This window comes from Schistocerca nitens, chromosome 8, assembly GCF_023898315.1.
Source record: "Schistocerca nitens isolate TAMUIC-IGC-003100 chromosome 8, iqSchNite1.1, whole genome shotgun sequence".
NCBI classification, from domain to species: Eukaryota; Metazoa; Arthropoda; class Insecta; order Orthoptera; family Acrididae; genus Schistocerca; species Schistocerca nitens.
This window is the reverse complement of record NC_064621.1, coordinates 367,564,285-367,583,423: the sequence shown is the minus strand read 5'-3', so window position 1 is coordinate 367,583,423 and position 19,139 is coordinate 367,564,285. Positions and strand designations below refer to the sequence as shown.

Below are 19,139 nucleotides of genomic sequence, written 5' to 3'. Positions count from 1 at the left end.
TAACTATGTTACTGCCTTCTTTTACTCTTCCACTCGTGTGTGGTGCACGAGAAGAAAGATTGCTGGTAAGCGTCTGTATGGGTTCGAATCTCTCTTATTTTATCCTGATAGTCTTTCCGCAAAATATACGAGTACATAGGAGAACGGAATACATAGATCGGTTGTGAGTTACTTAAAACTATGAGCTTAACACACTTACAAAGCACTTTTCATCAAGATGAAGTACCCAGCTAGGGAATAAAAAGGATTTTCAATTATGATTATTTCTAGCTGGTCTTTTAATATGTTAGTAGGAAGGCCTATGAAACATTTTGGAAGGGCATTGGCAAGCTTCAGCCCAGCAAGAAGTGCATTTTTTAAATATAAAGCTGTTCTGTGGGTATTTACATGGTACCTGAATTTTTATCTTGTATCATGCTAGTGCAGGTCACAGTTGAAATTTGGATCTATTGTTTTCACGAGTAATATAACTTTCAATATGTATACACCTACAATGATAAGCACACCTAATTTTGGGAACAGGTCCCAACATGATACCCAAGGTTTGGCAGCACAAATAATTCAGATAACTTTTTTTGTAGTGTTAATAACTTGCTTAGGTTGCTTGAGTTGTTGCACCAGATATTTCTACAGCATGGTTGACATTTAATGAGAATAGTGCTTGATAAGCAGCTTTTAGTACACACATATCCTTGCAATATTTGCTAATCATGTTTGTCGCAAATACATTCTTTGACAGCTTATAGGCTAAGGAATCTATATGCATGTCCCATTCGAGGTTGTTCTCTGTTGTGATTCCCAAGAATTTGTTTCGTTGTGTTACACTCCGTTATTGCAGTCTTTGAAACACTTACATTTAGATGGATTTCATTGACTATTTCATTGGTTACAGTGTTGCGCAACACCTTCAGACTGTCATAGGCTCTGTGTTTGCAAATGGTTCAAATGGCTCTGAGCACTATGGGACTTAACAGCTATGGTCATCAGTCCCCTAGAACTTAGAACTACTTAAACCTAACTAACCTAAGGACATCACACAACACCCAGCTCTGTGTTTGCACACAATTCATGTATCGTCTGAATATAATATTTTTTTGAGGCACTCCATATTCGATATCAGTAATTTTGGATTTAAAAGACCCAATGTTTGTCTTATTTAATACAAATTGTTTTCTGTTGATCATATACGATTTTCCTAACTCATAGACAGTTCCTTTAATACCCAAGTTCCACAGTTTGTCAAGTAATATAAAGATGTTGACACAATCAAAAGCTATTTTCTAGATCAAGGAATGCTCCAGTAACATACTCCTTTTTCTCTATGGCTTTTATTATTTTATCTATTAAATATGCTGCGGCTACTAAAGTTGACTTGCGTTTAATAAATCCATTAAGATTTTCAAATACTAAATTGTGTTGACGCAGAAATGTCATTAGTCTAGTATAAATAACTTGAACTACCTTAGAAAATGCGGGTAAGACTCAGATGGGGCGGTAGTTTTCACTTTTATGTTTATCACTTTCCTTGTGAATTGAGGTTACTTGTGCTATCTTTAGGTTATCTGGGAAACAGCGTGGTGCAATTACATGATTTACTACTGTGGCCATGGCATCAGGTATATTGTCTGTGCATCTTTTCAGTGTGTTGATAGACAATCCATCATAGCCTCCTGATTTTGTATATTTTAATGACCTTAGCATGTTTTTTTTATTTCCTTGCTTCTAGTTGTTCAAATGGTCATTAACGGATTTTCCAACAGAAGAAAAGTACTCATTAAAAACATTTGCGATCTGATATTGGCATTTCACGACACACCCTTTATGGTTTGTATTTAGACCACTAGTTAATTTGTCCTTACAACCACTAGTTAATTTGTCCTTAAAATTCCTAAAGCTATTTATTACTTTCCAAACAGCTAAGCCAGTGTTAGTAGAGTTTCTTAACATTGTGGTCACGTGTTTACTTTTAGTTTCTAGCAGTAGATCTTTATAATAATCATGATAGTACTTAATTCTACGTTTAGTCTGCTGTCATTGTTATTATTTAGCACTGAATATTGGAAAAGTGTAAGTTTTTACTTCATTATTTATCTAGTTAATTCTTGATCTTTTTACAGTCATTTACTGGCAAGCTCATTCCTGGACATCTGACACTGGAGCAATAATAAAAATATGATGCAAACTCACTGAAAGTAACTCTGTTTTTTTTTTACCCCATTGTAAGCTTTTCAACAAACTGTTGAGATCTTTAACACAGTCATCAAGGGTAGTTCTTTTTGTCACATTACTTTATCTTCTGTGCGTCGCATTTATTACAACGGGAACCAAATAAAGACGGAACGTTGCGAAAGTAGTTTTTCACGGCGACATCCACACAAACGATTAAAATGGATATACCGTGCATATGTATGTATGATCCATATCTTCTCCAACCAACCAAAGAAAGGATTTCAACCAAACTTGGTACACATATCATCTGCTGTCAGCGAGGAATCTCTGTACAGGTAAGAACCACTCACCTACAAAAGGAATGAGGGTGGGGATGAAAAAGCGGTGTAGCCCGCGAAGCGAGAATACCCATACATTAGTTATCCAGTATTTGAGGATGACAGCACTTAGAGACTTCTAATAAACTTTACACATAATTTCAAACCTTCACGAAACTTCTTCTCGCTGGTGAACCCCACAATATGAAAGGATGTAGATACTAGATTTTCACTGTTCATGGAATAAAACTGTCATATGAAGCATGACGTTTTAATTTATTTCTTCTTTACTGTTACCTGTATTCGTCACGCATTTAGCAGACAGTATTCACGTATGCTACTCAATGCACCAGAAAAATTACATCATTGTATGTCATTTAGTTCAGAAGATACGACATCATAAACATTAAGCTGCTTGAAAATGAAACTGCAGGGTGAAATTAGCTTGATATACAGCTAAAATATGTGCGAAATATGTTTAAAATGTGCTATGCGAGAAAAGACATGGGTAAGTAGCACCCTTAAGTCACTGGCATGATTTTAACCAAATTTGGTAGCCGTATTAGCTATAATCTGAAAAGAAATGCTGTAGGGGTAAGAACCACCATCCTCCTACTGGGGTGAATGTGATTACATGCAGAGAGAAGGGAGGGCGAGGAAATGGATAGACAGCGAGAGGGACGGAGGAGAAGATGCAGAGAGACAGGGAAGGGGGAAACGGTCAGAGAGAGGGGAGAGAAAGATGAGAGAAGGATTTGGACAGAGACAGGGGGAGAAAGAAAGGCACAGATGTGGGGGAGGAAGGGATGAACAGGCAGAGGGGGAAGAGGGAACGCACACAGAAAGGGAAGAGGAGGAGATGGACTGAGAGTGGGGAGAGGACGAGATGGACACAGAAACGAAAGCGGGGGAGATGACCAGGGAGGGGGGGAGAAGGATACAGACAGAGATGAGGACGAGATGGGCAGAGAGAGGAGGAGGAGAAGACTGACAAGGAGGGAGGGAGAGGAAATGGAATTAGATGGGGAAGAGGAGATGGATAGAGGGGGAAGTAGACGATTTACAGAGGGGGAATGAGCTGATAACAGAGGGAGAACATCAGATTGAAAGAGAGAAGCAGAAGGGGAAGATGAACGTAAAAAGGGGCAGTAGGAGATGGACAGAGATTGGGGAGTGCAGGATATGGACAGAGAGTGGAGATGGCCAGAGGGAGGAAGCGATGGAGGTGATTAACGGGGAGAAGAGGAATGGATAGAGAGAGGAGGGAGGAGAGATGGATAACGAGAGAGAGGATGGGTAGAGAGAAGGGGGAGGAAGAAGAGGTTCATAGATAGAGGGGGTAGGACAGAGAGAAGAGGGAGGTGGAAATAGGCTAATAGAAAACTGGAGTACATAAATATCCGAGAAACGGGGGTTTCTCAGCATGTCATTTAATAAATGCTTCATGGAGTTATTTGGAGCGTCAGATTTGTCAGTGTCGAGCTTTCGACGAGTTCGTCCATCTTCATAACCAGGCAATATTTCAGTATGTTTTTAGGTACTTCAGTTAGCCGAATTATGTCATGGAGACTTCACAGAGGCGTGGAATCTCCATATTCGTGAAAGATTATGTCGATGTCTGTGACTAAAGAACATTTACTGATTTCATTAGATTGTGGATGACTCAGTTGTTTCTCTACTGCCCTTCAGTAGTTAAATTGGTCAGACAATACGGAGGATTTCAGGATACTAAACAAAACACCGACGCTAAATTAAATATAGTGATTTCGACAAATTTTCCGTTGTCGAACACAACCTTATGGACAAACATACGATAATCTTTGATGAAACGGAAATATTAAGCCGTTAAAATCAGAATACGTAACAATAGCTCAAATCGGTGCCGTGGCCACACCTAATGCACGGGAGTTTGCGCTGGATGCTGAAAGACAACAGAGGAATAAGTGAGTTACCCACTATCTAATGAACAGGTTCGCTACCAACGTTCTTCAGCCACAACCATCGACGTAATCTCTGTTAGCATATGGAAGTTCCATAATTTCGTGACGTTTCGATAATTCGGTCAACTAAAACATCTAACGATCAACTGCAACCTGTCTCGTGACGATAACGACCGAGGACGTCGTCGAAAGCTTGAGACTAGCAAATCTGACGCGGCAACTGGTACTTGTTGCCGTTGCTCGTGTATTAATTCCGGTCTTTTATTAGGCCGTCTCTTCCTTCCTCTTCTTTCTATCCATCTCCTCCTTCCTCCTCTCTCTATCATCCTCCTCTTCTCCCTTCTCTACCCATACTCTCTCTCTCTCTTTATCCAAGTCTCCTCTCTCCTCTCTCTCTCTCTGTCTCTCTCTCTCTCTCTCCATCCCCCTGTCCCTGTCCATAACCCCCATCCCTTCTTCCCTTTGCCACCTCCACCACCCTATCACCCTCCCTCTATTCTCCCCACGTTCTCGGCATGAAATTCTTCTAGCGGCCGCGACCAGAATCCACTCACTTTTGGCGATGTGCTACTAGCGAGGCAAATTACGCGACTGTCTACTGCACAGATCTATTCGGCACTATTTAAGTAGCTGTCATCAAACTGCGATGCTTGGCCCGTCCTATAAATCGGGTATAGGCTCCTTATTCATTACAGCTCATGAAATCTAGAAGTGATTCTCTGCGACTGTACTAAACAGCAGCTTTACCATTTCGGAGGACGACGGGAAATATTGTGACTTGAGCAATCATTACATACTTAGGGGTTTTTCTCTCGCACTGTTCACGGGAAGTTATGCTGATTTCTTGCTGAGGCGGCGGTTGGGTGCTTTTCCGCAGTCAGTATGGATGTGAATGTTAACACAAAAGTGCCAAAATAGTGTACTGTATTCTCTGCCTCTTTCCCGTACAGAAAGGCACCGGTCCATCTCTGTGTCGCACGGATTCTCAGCACGACATAAACATGGGATCAGTATACTCCCCGTCACCCGTTAGCAATTCTCTAAGAAGTAACTTGTCTCCTTGATGTATAACGGAATTTCAACAGTAGTTTACCGTTTGTATGTGGACGAAGATGAGCCCATGATTGCTTGCAATTTCTGCAACCAGTATGCATCAATCGCAAAGAGAAAATAGCATTTTCTGCTCTAGAAAGAGGAAAAAAGAGTGAAATTTCAAGAACGAAAGGATTTTCTCTCAAGGAATTAAGATTTTCTTAAATCAGTGGTATGTAACACAACACCATGTGCAGTTATAGAGTTGAGAATTCTGCATTTCAGTTGTCTGCTGAAAATACCTTTTAGCACACTCTTAAAAATACCAACGCACATTCAAGAAAGTTTATTACAAAAGAGTGTGCATTTTATGACCCCCAGGAAAAATTTAAAATACGTATTTCGCTGATTGTTGTTTACTTTTACTTACAACATAGTTTTCAAACAGATGTTGATGTGTAAGTAGGGTCCTGAACTTGAATATATGGAATATGACATTTATTGTGAAAAGTCACATCTGCTACTACGACTTAAATTATGGGTGAAGTTAAAAAGAAATATTTAAAACTTTGTGGAATCTGGTAGGATACTTCATTAAAAGCAATAAATAATTTTTTTCAGGGTTTTAAAATGTAAAAGTACATGAGTACAATATTTTCGAAAGGTGGACATAAACTACCCACCCCCTTGGAATTTCGGTCGTTAATGAGACATTTTTTGTTATTTTTGTTAAATCTCTACAGCATTTTCTCCATGTTATTTTTTTCAATTGCCTGGTTTTTAATTTTGGTTTCCACCTAATGTTATGAGACTATAAAAAAATTTTGTGACTGTTTCCGTGGTTTGTAAGGGAAACGGCGTAACGGATACCACTCCAGTTTACCAACTGGGAGCCCCCCTCACTCACGTTTAAGCCAATTCAGTCGCCTTTATGTCGGCACACCTTCTCTTCTCATACTGTTTCAGATAACTTTATAAAATCACTTCAGCCACTACTGGTCATTAAAATTGCTACACCACGAAGATGACGTGCTACAGACGCGAAATTTAACCGACAGGAAGAAGATGCTGTGATACGCAAATGATTAGCTTTTCAGAGTATTCACACAAGGTTGGCGCCGGTGGCGACACCTGCAACATGCTGATATGAGGAAAATTTCCAACCGATTTCTCATACACAAACAGCAGTTGACCGGCGTTGTTTGGTGAAACGTTGTTGTGATGTCTCGTGTAAGGAGGAGAAATGCGTACCATCACGTTTCCGACTTTGATAGTCGGATTGTACCCCATCGCGATTGCGGTTTATTGTATCGAGACATTGCTGCTCGCGTTGGTCGAGATCCAATGACTGTTAGCACACTATGGAATCGTTGGTTTCAGGAGGGTAATACGGAACTCCGTGCTGGATCCCAACGGCCTCGTATCACTTGCAGTCGAGATGACAGGCATCTTATCCGCATGGCTGTAACGGATCGTGCAGCCATGTCTCGATCCCTGAGTCAACAGATGGGGACGTGTGCGAGACAACAACCGTCTGCACGAACAGTTCGACGACGTTTGCAGCAGCATGTACTATCAGCTCAGAGACCATGGCTTCGGTTACCCTTGACGCTACATCAGAGACAGGAGAGCCTTCGATGGTGTACTCAACGACGAACCTGTGTGCACGAATGGCAAAACGTCATTTTTTCGGATGAATCCAGGTTCTATTTACAGCATCATGATGGTCGCATCCGTGTTTGGCGACGTCACGGTGAACGCACATTGGAAGCGTGTATCACCCGGCGTGATGGTATAGGTTGCCATTGGTTACACGTCTCGGTCACCTCTTGTTCGCATTGACGCCACTTTGAACAGTGGACGTTACATTTCAGATATGTTACGACCCATGACTCTAACCTTTATTCGATCCCTGCGAATCCCTACATATCAGCAGGATAATGCACGACCGCATGTTGCAGGTCCTGTCCGGGCCTTTCTGGATACAGAAAACGTTCGACTGCTGCCCTGGGCAGCACATTCTCCAGATCTCTCACCAATTGAAAACGTCTGGTCAATGGTGGCCGAACAACTGGCTCGTCACAGTACGCCAGTCACTACTCATGATGAACTGTGGTATCGTGTTGAAGCTGCATGTTCGTACGGCCAGAGGTGGTTGTTCTGGGTACTGATTTCTCAGGATCTATGCACCCAAATTGCGTGAAAATGTAATCACATGTCAGTTCTACTATAATATATTTGTCCAGTGAATACCTGTTTATCATCTGCATTTCTTTTTGGTGTAGCAATTTTGATGGCCAGTAGTGTACAATTAGACTTATCCTCTGCACTTTTTTGCAGTGTGTCTTATCGTGAAATTAGAATTAGTCCTCCCAAGCGTTTGACTACCGTCTGCTTTGCTCTCGCTCACCTGGAAACGCAGTTCCCCTAGCGGCGGCTCCGCGTAAGGCACGCCCCTGAAGCTCGCGTACTGCTGGCCCAGCTCGCTGGTGACCATGGCGCCTCTGAGGGTGCCCTGCTCCACCGTCGCGTACACGTATTCTCCCTGTGAGCACACCAGAGACTTAGTTAGTGTTACTTCTATGGCAATTGTGTCAACTTATACACTCATGGTCAAAAGAGCTAGAAACACATACGTAGCAGCGCATAATAGCACTTTTCACCTTGACAACGGTGGGGAGACGTCGTTGCATGGAATATACGTGAGACCGAACGTGTTCTGGAACAATGGTTCACTGACAGTGCTGTGAGGGCGAGTTGTAAACCAGATGGCAGTTATAAGAGTCGAGGGACATGAAAGGGCAGCAGTGGTTGGGAAGGGAGTGAGAAAGGGTTGTAGCCTCTCCCCGATGTTATTCTATCTGTATATTGAGCAAGCAGTAAGGGAAACAAAAGAAAAATTCGGAGTAGGAATAAAAATCCATGGAGAAGAAATAAAAACTTTGAGGTTCGCCAATGACATTGTAATTCTGTCTGAGACAGCAAAGGACTTGGAAGAGCAGTTAATCGGAATGGACAGTGTCTTGAAAGGAGGATATAAGACAAACATCAACAAAAGCAAAACGAGGATAATGGAATGTAGTAGAATTAAGTCGGGTGATGCTGAGGGAATTACACTCCTGGAAATGGAAAAAAGAACACATTGACACCGGTGTGTCAGACCCACCATACTTGCTCCGGACACTGCGAGAGGGCTGTACAAGCAATGATCACACGCACGGCACAGCGGACACACCAGGAACCGCGGTGTTGGCCGTCGAATGGCGCTAGCTGCGCAGCATTTGTGCACCGCCGCCGTCAGTGTCAGCCAGTTTGCCGTGGCATACGGAGCTCCATCGCAGTCTTTAACACTGGTAGCATGCCGCGACAGTGTGGACGTGAACCGTATGTGCAGTTGACGGACTTTGAGCGAGGGCGTATAATGGGCATGCGGGAGGCCGGGTGGACGTACCGCCGAATTGCTCAACACGTGGGGCGTGAGGTCTCCACAGTACATCGATGTTATCGCCAGTGGTCGGCGGAAGGTGCACGTGCCCGTCGACCTGGGACCGGACCGCAGCGACGCACGGATGCACGCCAAGACCGTAGGATCCTACGCAGTGCCGTAGGGGACCGCACCGCCACTTCCCAGCAAATTAGGGACACTGTTGCTCCTGGGGTATCGGCGAGGACCATTCGAAACCGTCTCCATGAAACTGGGCTACGGTCCCGCACACCGTTAGGCCGTCTTCCGCTCACGCCCCAACATCGTGCAGCCCGCCTCCAGTGGTGTCGCGACAGGCGTGAATGGAGGGACGAATGGAGACGTGTCGTCTTCAGCGATGAGAGTCGCTTCTGCCTTGGTGCCAATGATGGTCGTATGCGTGTTTGGCGCCGTGCAGGTGAGCGCCACAATCAGGACTGCATACGACCGAGGCACACAGGGCCAACACCCGGCATCATGGTGTGGGGAGCGATCTCCTACACTGGCCGTACACCACTGGTGATCGTCGAGGGGACACTGAATAGTGCACGGTACATCCAAACCGTCATCGAACCCATCGTTCTACCATTCCTAGACCGGCAAGGGAACTTGCTGTTCCAACAGGACAATGCACGTCCGCATGTATCCCGTGCCACCCAACGTGCTCTATAAGGTGTAAGTCAACTACCCTGGCCAGCAAGATCTCCGGATCTGTCCCCCATTGAGCATGTTTGGGACTGGATGAAGCGTCGTCTCACGCGGTCTGCACGTCCAGCACGAACGCTGGTCCAACTGAGGCGACAGGTGGAAATGCCATGGCACGCCGTTCCACAGGACTACATCCAGCATCTCTACGATCGTCTCCATGGGAGAATAGCAGCCTGCATTGCTGCGAAAGGTGGATATACACTGTACTAGTGCCGACATTGTGCATGCTCTGTTGCCTGTGTCTATGTGCCTGTGGTTCTGTCAGTGTGATCATGTGATGTATCTGACCCCAGGAATGTGTCAATAAAGTTTCCCCTTCCTGGGACAATGAATTCACGGTGTTCTTATTTCAATTTTCAGGAGTGTAGATTCGGAAATGAGAAACTTAAAGTAGTAAAGGAGTTTTGCTATTTGGGGAGAAAACTAACTGATGATTGTCGAAGTAGAGAGGATATAAAATGTAGACTGGCAATGGCAAGGAATGCGTTTCTGTAGAAGAGAAATTTGTTAACATCGAGTATAGATTTAAGTGTCAGGAAGTTCTTTCTGAAAGTATTTGTATGGAGTGTATCCATGTATGGAAGTGAAACATGGACGATAAATAGTTTAGACAAGAAGAGAATAGAAGCTTTTGAAATGTGGTGCTACAGAGGAATGCTGAAGATTAGATGGGTATATCACATAACTAATGAGGAGGTATTGAATAGAATTGGGGAGAAGAGGAGTTTGTGGCACAACTTGACAAGAAGAAGGGATCGGTTGGTAGAACATGTTCTGAGGCATCAAGGGATCGCCAATTTAGTATTGGAGGGCAGCGAGGAGGGTAAAAATCTTTGAGGGAGACCAAGAGATGAATACACTACGCAGATTCAGAAGGACGTAGGTTGCAGTAGGTTCTTGGAGATGAAGAAGCTTGCACAGGATAGAGTAGCATGGAGAGCTGCATCAAACCAGCATCAGAACTGAAGACCACAACAACAATCTCGATAGCTGATTCGTTCAAAAATTTTCAAATATTTGTGAGTTCTTAAGGGACCAAACAGCATAGGTCACTGGTCCCTAGACTCGTACACTACTTAAGGTAACTTACGCTAAGAACAACACACACATCCATGCCTGAGGGAGGACTCGAACCTCCGGCGGGATGGGACGCGCAATCCGTTACATGGCGCCTCTAACCGCGCGGCCACTCCATGCGGCTCAGTCGTTCAAGCCATTGCTTGCAAAATGCAAATTTCCAGGCTACAGTCCAGTTCATTACACATATTAAATCTGTCAGGAAGTTACAATACAACGCCCACTCCACTACTTTTTAGGGGCTGAAGGGAGGGGGGGGGGGGGGGAGGGAGGATAGCTTGCACAGTGATTCCTAAACAAAGAGTTTTCAAATGGAAAGGAGCTCAAAAAATGGCTCAAATGGCTCTCAGAACTATGGGACAACATCTGAGTTCGTCAGTCTCCTAGACTTAGAACCGCTAAAACCTAACTAACCAAAGCACATCACACACATCCATGCCCGGTGCAGGATTCGAACCTGCTACCGTAGCAGCAGCGCGATTCCTGACTGAAGCACCTAGAACCGCTCGGCCACAGCGGCCAGCTGGGAAGGAGCTCTGACGTGGTGATAGAATGAGTAGGCGTTATAAGACATGGTGTAGAAACTGGACCAATTTTCTTTGGCAGAGGATACTGAGAGGGTATAGGTGAATTGCTGAATGGCAGTGTTGTTCTGCGCACAACAGAGAACCAGAACCTGAGAATAAAGAAGAATCAGTTAGATGTCGGAACCTGTAGGGTATATGTAAGTCTGTACAACGAACAGTATTGGAAAGGCGTATGTCTAGAACGAACTGGTAATAGAGTCATGTGTCAGAGGCTAAGCGAAAGCACAAGTGAGGCGTTCCTGAATTTGGGAGCATTTGTTTAATTCTGGGTATATTTGGAGTCCCCCCCCCCCCATGAACCAATGACCTTGCCATTGGTGGGGAGGCTTACGTGCCTCAGCGATACAGATGGCCGTACCGTAGGTGCAACCACAACGGAGGGTATCTGTTGAGAGGCCAGACAAACGTGTGTTTCCTGAAGAGGGGTAACAGCCTTTTCAGTAGTTGCAGGGGCAACAGTCTGGATGATTGACTGATCTGGCATTATAACACTAACCAAAACGGCCTTGCTGTGCTGGTACTGCGAATAGCTGAAAGCAAGGGGAAACTACAACCGTAATTTTTCCCTAGGGCATGCAGCTTTACTGTATGGTTAAATGATGATGGTGTCCTCTTGGGTAAACTATTCCGGATGAAAAATAGTCCCCCATTCGGATCTCTGGGCGGGGACTACTCAGGAGGACGTCGTTATCAGGAGAAAAAAAACTGGCTTTCTACGGATCGGAGCGTGGAATGTCAGATCCCTTAATCGGGCAGGAAGGTTAGAAAATTTAAAAAGGGAAAGTTAGATATAGTGAATATTAGTGAAGTTCGGTGGCAGGAGGTACAATACTTTTAGTCAGGCGAATACAGGGTTATAAATACAAAATCAAATAGGGGTCATACATGAGTAGGTTTAATAATGAACAAAAAAACAGTGGTGCGGGTAAGCTACTACAAACAGCATAGTGAACGCATTTATGTGGCCAAGATAGACACGAAGCCAACGCCTACTACAGTAGTACAAGTTTATATGCCAACTAGCTCTGCAGATGATGAAGAAATTGATGAAATGTATGATGAGATAAAAGAAATTATTCAGGTAGTGAAGGGAGACGAAAATTTAATAGTCGTGGGTGATTGGAATTTGAGAGTAGGAAAAGGGAGAGAAGGAAACGTAGTAGGTGAATATGGATTGGGGCTAAAAAATGAAAGAGGAAGTTGTCTGGTACAATTTTACACGGAGCATAACTTAATCATAGCTAACACTTGGTTCAAGAATAATAAAAGAAGAATCCTGGAGGTACTAGAAGGTATCAGATAGATTATATAATCGTAATACAGAGATTTAGGAACCAGTTTTTAATTGTAAGACATTTCCAGGGGCAGATGTGGACTCTGACCACAATCTATTGGTTATGAACTGTAGATTAAAACTGAAGAAACTGCAAGAAGGTGCGAATTTAAGGAGATGCGACCTGGATAAACTGACTAAACCAGAGATTGTACAGAGTTTCAAGGAGAGCATAAGGGAACAATTGACAGGAATGGGAGAAAGAAATACAGTAGAAGAAGAATGGGTAGCTCTGAGGGATGAAGTAGTGAAGGCAGCAGAGGGTCAAGTAGGTAAAGAGCCGAGGGTAAGTAGAAATCCTTGGGTAACAGAAGAAATATTGAATTTAATTGATGAAAGGAGAAAATATATAAATGCAGTAAATGAAGCGGGCAAAAAGGAATACAAACGTCTCAAAAATGAGATCGACAGGAAGTGCAAAATGGCTAAGCAGGGATGGCTAGAGGACAAATGTAAGGATGTAGAGACTTATCTCACTAGGGGTAAGATAGATACTGCCTACAGGAAACTTAAAGAGACCTTTGGAGAAAAGAGAACCACTTGCATGAATATCAAGAGCTAGGGTGGAAACCTGGTTCTAAGCAAAGAAGGGAAAGCAGAAAGGTGGAAGGAGTATATAGAGGGTCTATACAAGGTCGATGTACTTGGGGACAATATTATGGAAATGGAATAGAATATAGATGAAAATGAAATGGGAGATACGATACTGCGTGAAGAGTTTGACAGAGCACAGAAAGACCTAAGTCGAAACAGGGCCCTGGGAGTAGAACTACTGACGGCCTTGGGAGAGCCAGTCCTGACAAAACTCTACCATCTGGTGAGGAAGATGTATGAGACAGGCGAAATACCCTCAGACTTCAAGAAGAATATTATAATTCCAATCCCAAAGAAAGCAGGTGAAGAGAGATGTGAAAATTACCGAACTATCAGTTTCATAAGTCACAGCTGCAAAATACTAACACGAATTCTTTACAGACGAATGGAAAAACTGGTAGAAGCCGACCTCGGGGAAGATCAGTTTGTATTCCGCAGAAATTTTGGAACACGTGAGGCAATACTGACCTTACGACTTATCTTAGAAGAAAGATTAAGGAAAGGCAAACCTACGTTTCCAGCATTTGTAGACTTAGAGAAAGCTTTTGACAATGTTGACTGGAATACTCTGTTTCAAATTCTAAAGATGGCAGGGGTAAAATACAGGGATCGAAAGGCTATTTACAAGTTGTACAGAAACCAGATGGCTGTTATAAGAGTCTAGGGGCATGAAAGGGAAGCAGTGGTTGGGAAGGGAGTGAGACAGGGTTGTAGCCCATCCCCGATGTTATTCAATCTATATATTGAGCAAGCAGTAAAGGAAACAAAAGAAAAATTCGGAGTAGGAATAAAAATCCACGGAGAAGAAATAAAAACTTTGAGGTTCGCCGATGGCATTGTAATTCTGTCAGAGACAGCAAAGTACTTGAAAGAGCAGTTGAACGAAAGGACAATGTTTTGGAAGGAGGATATAAGATGCGCAACAACAAAAGCAAAACGATGATAATGGAATGTAGTCGAGTTAACTTAGGTGATGCTGAGGGAATTAGATTAGGAAATGAGACACTTAAAGTAGTAAAGGATTTTTGCTATTTGGGGAGCAAAATAACTGATGATGGTCGAATTAGAGGAGATATAAAATGTAGACTGGCAATGGCAAGGAAAGCGTTTCTGAAGAAGAGAAATTAGTTTACATCGAGTATAGATTTAAGCCTCAGGTAGTCGTTTCTTATAGTATTTGTATGGAGTGTAGCCATGTATGGAAGTGAAACATGGACAATAAATAGTTTGGACAAGAAGAGAAGAAAGCTTTCGAAATGTGGTGCTACAGAAGAATGCTGAAGACTAGATGGGTAGATCACATAACTAATGAGGAGGTACTGAATAGAATTGGGGAGAAGAGGAGTTTGTGGCACAACCTGACAAGAAGAAGGGACCGGTTGGTAGGACATGTTCTGAGGCATCAAGGGATCACAAATTTAGCATTGGAGGGCAGCTTGGAGGGTAAAAATCTTTGAGGGAGACCAAGAGATGAATACACTACGCAGATTCAGAAGGATGTGGGTTGCAGTAAGTACTGAGAGATGAAGAAGTTTGCACAGGATAGAGTATCATGGAGAGCTCTATCAAACCGCTCAGGACTGAAGACCACAACAACAATAACATATTTGGAGTTCCTATTTTATTTATTTCGTAGCTAAATGAGCACATATGGCGGGGGTGGGGGGAGGGGTGCTGTCAGTTGCCACGCTGCCGCTCCTCAGAGTTTGGTTAAAGCCATAAAATACCGTGACAGTAATAAAAACAATGACCTGTATAATGATTATGTGATAATATTAGAAGTCTCCATACCGGAGAGTATGATGGCCCTGTGAGTTTCAAGCAACATTTCCTAAGTGAAGGGTTTGGATGCAGATGGGATTGGAGAGGAGGGGCTATGAGAAAGGATGCCGGATGAGTACTGGTAAAAGTAAGAAGGAAATTAGGTGGTAGGAAGCAGATGGGTAGGATTTAAGTTATGCATGTGCATTGGACCCTTCGTTTGAAGTACAAGAGCTAGTGTAAATGATAATTGACGGGATGAAATGATCTCAAGGAAGATTTCATGGTCTCATAGAGGAACGCAGTCGAAACCATCCGGGACACGGACACGGATTTTATGGCGATGTAAGGAAGATTGTACCCGCGGTCTAGGGGTAGCGTCTTTGATTCATAATCAAAACGTCTTCGGTCCCGGGTTCGTTCCCCGCCACTGCCTAAATTTTGATAAATAATCAGCATTGGCGGCCGTAGACTTCCGGCAAAAGAAATCAGCCTCAACGGCCTTGTCAAAGTGGGCGGAGGTGCGGATAGAGGTTCAGGGCACTCTCTTGTCCAAGGGGTGGGAAATTGCCCCTAAAGGCGGAAGAATCAGCAATGATCAACGACTAACGTGTATCCACAGGACATGTGGCCTGTAATTGAAGAAGTGTCATGATGATCTCTCCATTGGCAAAAGATTCCGGAATAGTCCCCCATTCGGATCTCCGGGAGGGGACTGCCAAGGGGGAGGTTACCATGAGAAAAAGATTGAATAATCAACGAAAGGATAACGTTCTACCAGTCGGGGCGTGGAATGTCAGAAGCTTGAACGTGGTAGGGAAACTAGAAAATCTGAAAAGGGAAATGTAAAGACTCAATCTAGATATAGTAGGGGTCAGTGAAGTGAAGTGGAAGGAAGACAAGGATTTCTGGTCAGATGAGTTTCGGGTAATATCAACAGCAGCAGAAAATGGTATAACAGTTGTAGGATTCGTTATGAATCGGAAGGTAGGGCAGAGGGTGTGTTACTGGGAACAGTTCAATGACCGAGTTGTTCTAATCAGAATCGACAGCAGACCAACACCGACAACGATAGTTCAGATATACATGCCGACGTCGCAAGCTGAAGATGAACAGATAGAGAAAGTGTATGAGGATATTGAAAGGGTAATGCAGTATGTAAAGGGGGACGAAAATCTAATAGTCATGGGCGACTGGAATGTAGTTGTAGGGGAAGGAGTAGAAGAAAAGGTTACAGGAGAATATGGGCTTGGGACGATGAATGAAAGAGGAGAAAGACTAATTGAGTTCTGTAACAAGTTTCAGCTAGTAATAGCGAATACCCTGTTCAAGAATCACAAGAGGAGGAGGTATACTTGGAAAAGGCCGGGAGATACGGGAAGATTTTAATTAGATTACATCATGGTCACACAGAGATTCCGAAATCAAATACTGGATTGTAATGCGTACCCAGGAGCAGATATAGACTCAGATCACAATACAGTAGTGATGAAGAGTAGGCTGAAGTTCAAGACATTAGTCAGGAAGAATCAATATGCAAAGAAGTGGGATATGGAAGTACTAAGGAATGACGAGATACGTTTGAAGTTCTCTAACGCTATAGATACAGCAATAAGGAATAGTGCAGTAGGCAGTACAGTTGAAGAGGAATGGACATCTCTAAAAAGGGCCATCACAGAAGTTGGGAAGGAAAACATAGGCACAAAGAAGGTAGCTGCGAAGAAGCCATGGGTAACAGAAGAAATGCTTGAGTTGATTGATGAAAGGAGGAAGTACAAACATGTTCCGGGAAAATCAGGAATACAGAAATACAAGCCGCTGAGGAATGAAATAAATAGGAAGTGCAGGGAAGCTAAGACGAAATGGCTGCAGCAAAAATGTGAAGACATCGAAAAAGATATGATTTTCGGATGGACCGACTCAGCATACAGAAAAGTCAAATCAACCTTTGGTGATATTAAAAGCAACTTGGTAACATTAAGAGTGCAACAGGAATTCCACTGTTGAATGCAGAGGAGAGAGCTGATAGGTGGAAAGAATACATTGAAAGCCTCTACGAGGGTGAAGATTTGTCTGATGTGATAGAAGAAGAAACAGGAGTTGATTTAGAAGAGATAGGGGATCCAGTATTAGAATCGGAAAAAGAGCTTTGGAGGACTTACGGTCAAATAAGACAGAAGGGATAGATAACATTCCATCACAATTTCTAAAATCATTGGGGGAAGTGGCAACAAAACGACGATTCACGTTGGTGTGTAGAATATATGAGTCTGGCGACATACCATCTGACTTTCGGAAAAGCATCATCCACACAATTCCGAAGACGGCAAGAGCTGACAAGTGCGAGAATGATCTCACAATCAGCTTAACAGCTCATGCATCGAAGCTGCTTACAAGAATAATATACAGAAGAATGGAAAAGAAAATTGAGAATGCGCTAGGTGACGATCAGTTTGGCTTTAGGAAAAGTAAAGGGACGAGAGAGTCAATTCTGACGTTACGGCTAAGAATGGAAGCAAGGCTAAAGAAAAATCAAGACACTTTCATAGGATTTGTCGACCTGGAAAAAGCGTTCGACAATATAAAATGGTGCAAGCTGTTCGAGATTCTGAAAAAAGTAGGGGTAAGCTATAGGGAGAGACGGGTCATATACAATATGTACAACAACCAAGAGGGAATAATAAGAGTGGACGATCAAGAACGAAGTGCTCGTATTAAGAAGGGTGTAAGACAAGGCTGTAGCTTTTCGCTCCTACTCTTCAATCTGTACATCGAGGAAGCAATGATGGAAATAAAGGAAAGGTTCAGGAGTGGAATTAAAATACAAGGTGAAAGGATATCAGTGATACGGTTCGCTGATGACATTGCTATCCTGAGTGAAAGTGAAGAAGAATTAAATGATCTGCTGAACGGAATGAACAGTCTAATGAGTACACAGTATGGTTTGAGATTAAATCGGAGAAAGACGAAGGTAATGAGAAGTAGTAGAAATGAGAACAGCGAGAAACTTAACATCAGGATTGATGGTCACGAAGTCAATGAAGTTAAGGAATTCTGCTACCTAGGCAGAAAAATAACCAATGACGGACGGAGCAAGGAGGACATCAAAAGCAGACTCGCTATGGCAAAAAAGGCATTTCTGGCCAAGAGAAGTCTACTAATATCAAATACCGGCCTTAATTTGAGGAAGAAATTTCTGAGGATGTACGTCTGGAGTACAGCATTGTATGGTAGTGAAACATGGACTGTGGGAAAACCGGAACAGAAGAGAATGGAAGCATTTGAGATGTGGTGCTATAGACGAATGTTGAAAATTAGGTGGACTGATAAGATAAGGAATGAGGAGGTTCTACGCAGAATCGGAGAGGAAAGGAATATGTGGAAAACACTGATAAGGAGAAGGGACAGGATGATAGGACATCTGCTAAGACATAAGGGAATGACTTCCATCGTACTAGAGGGAGCTGTAGAGGGCAAAAACTGTAGAGGAAGACAGAGATTGGAATACGTCAAGCAAATAATTGAGGACGTAGGTTGTAAGTGCTACTCTGAGACGAAGAGGAATTCGTGGCGGGCCGCATCAAACCAGTCAGTAGACTGATGACCAAAAATAAAAAAAAAAAAAAAAAGGAAGATGAGGTGTGATGATTGAGCCGCACCGGAAAGCTACAGTTCTCAAGGAGCAATATGTACAATGCGGTGTTGGAATTCTAGTCTGAGGGAGACATAACACTGGTGAACGTGTTCGAGATGTTTGGGGAGATGGAAGTTAGTCAACTGTTTAGGCTACTGATGAGTGAGAGGAGACGGATATGGAAAGCAAGGCAAAGTCGTCAAATTCAAGGATTTGGAGGAAGTGATAAAACTTGGAAGTGACGGATATCTATGCAACAGTTGCATAGATGGGGATGGGACCGAGGAGGGTCTTGTAGGTACGTGTAACAATCGATTTGTTTAGATCCTGTATTATACCGGTTGATAGTTCTTATACTAATCTGTGGTTTCTTTTGACTGTGGGGGTTCCAAGTTATCTTTCTGTAGACTTTTAATTCGAGGAATTTCAAGTTTTTAGTACTGATTTGGTCGACAGAAGACTGTTAGGTAGAGGTCTCGAAAGCTTGGGTGGTTTATATATAGTTACTTCCTTGGTTTTTGCAC

The 19,139-nt window shown here is 43.1% G+C and overlaps 1 protein-coding gene across 1 annotated transcript in view; it reads right to left on the bottom strand.

Moving 5' to 3' along the window:
• Nucleotides 1-8,106, bottom strand: part of LOC126199573 (acetylcholinesterase-like) — a 108,081-nt gene extending 99,975 nt beyond the window's left edge. Inside the window, exons 1-2 of the mRNA XM_049936496.1 lie at nt 8,095-8,106; nt 7,869-8,003 (exon numbers count right to left, since the gene is read on the bottom strand). Of these exons, the coding sequence (XP_049792453.1) occupies nt 7,869-8,003; nt 8,095-8,106 (147 nt within the window). The remainder of the gene's footprint in view (nt 1-7,868; nt 8,004-8,094) is intronic.
• Nucleotides 8,107-19,139: the final 11,033 nt, after the last annotated feature.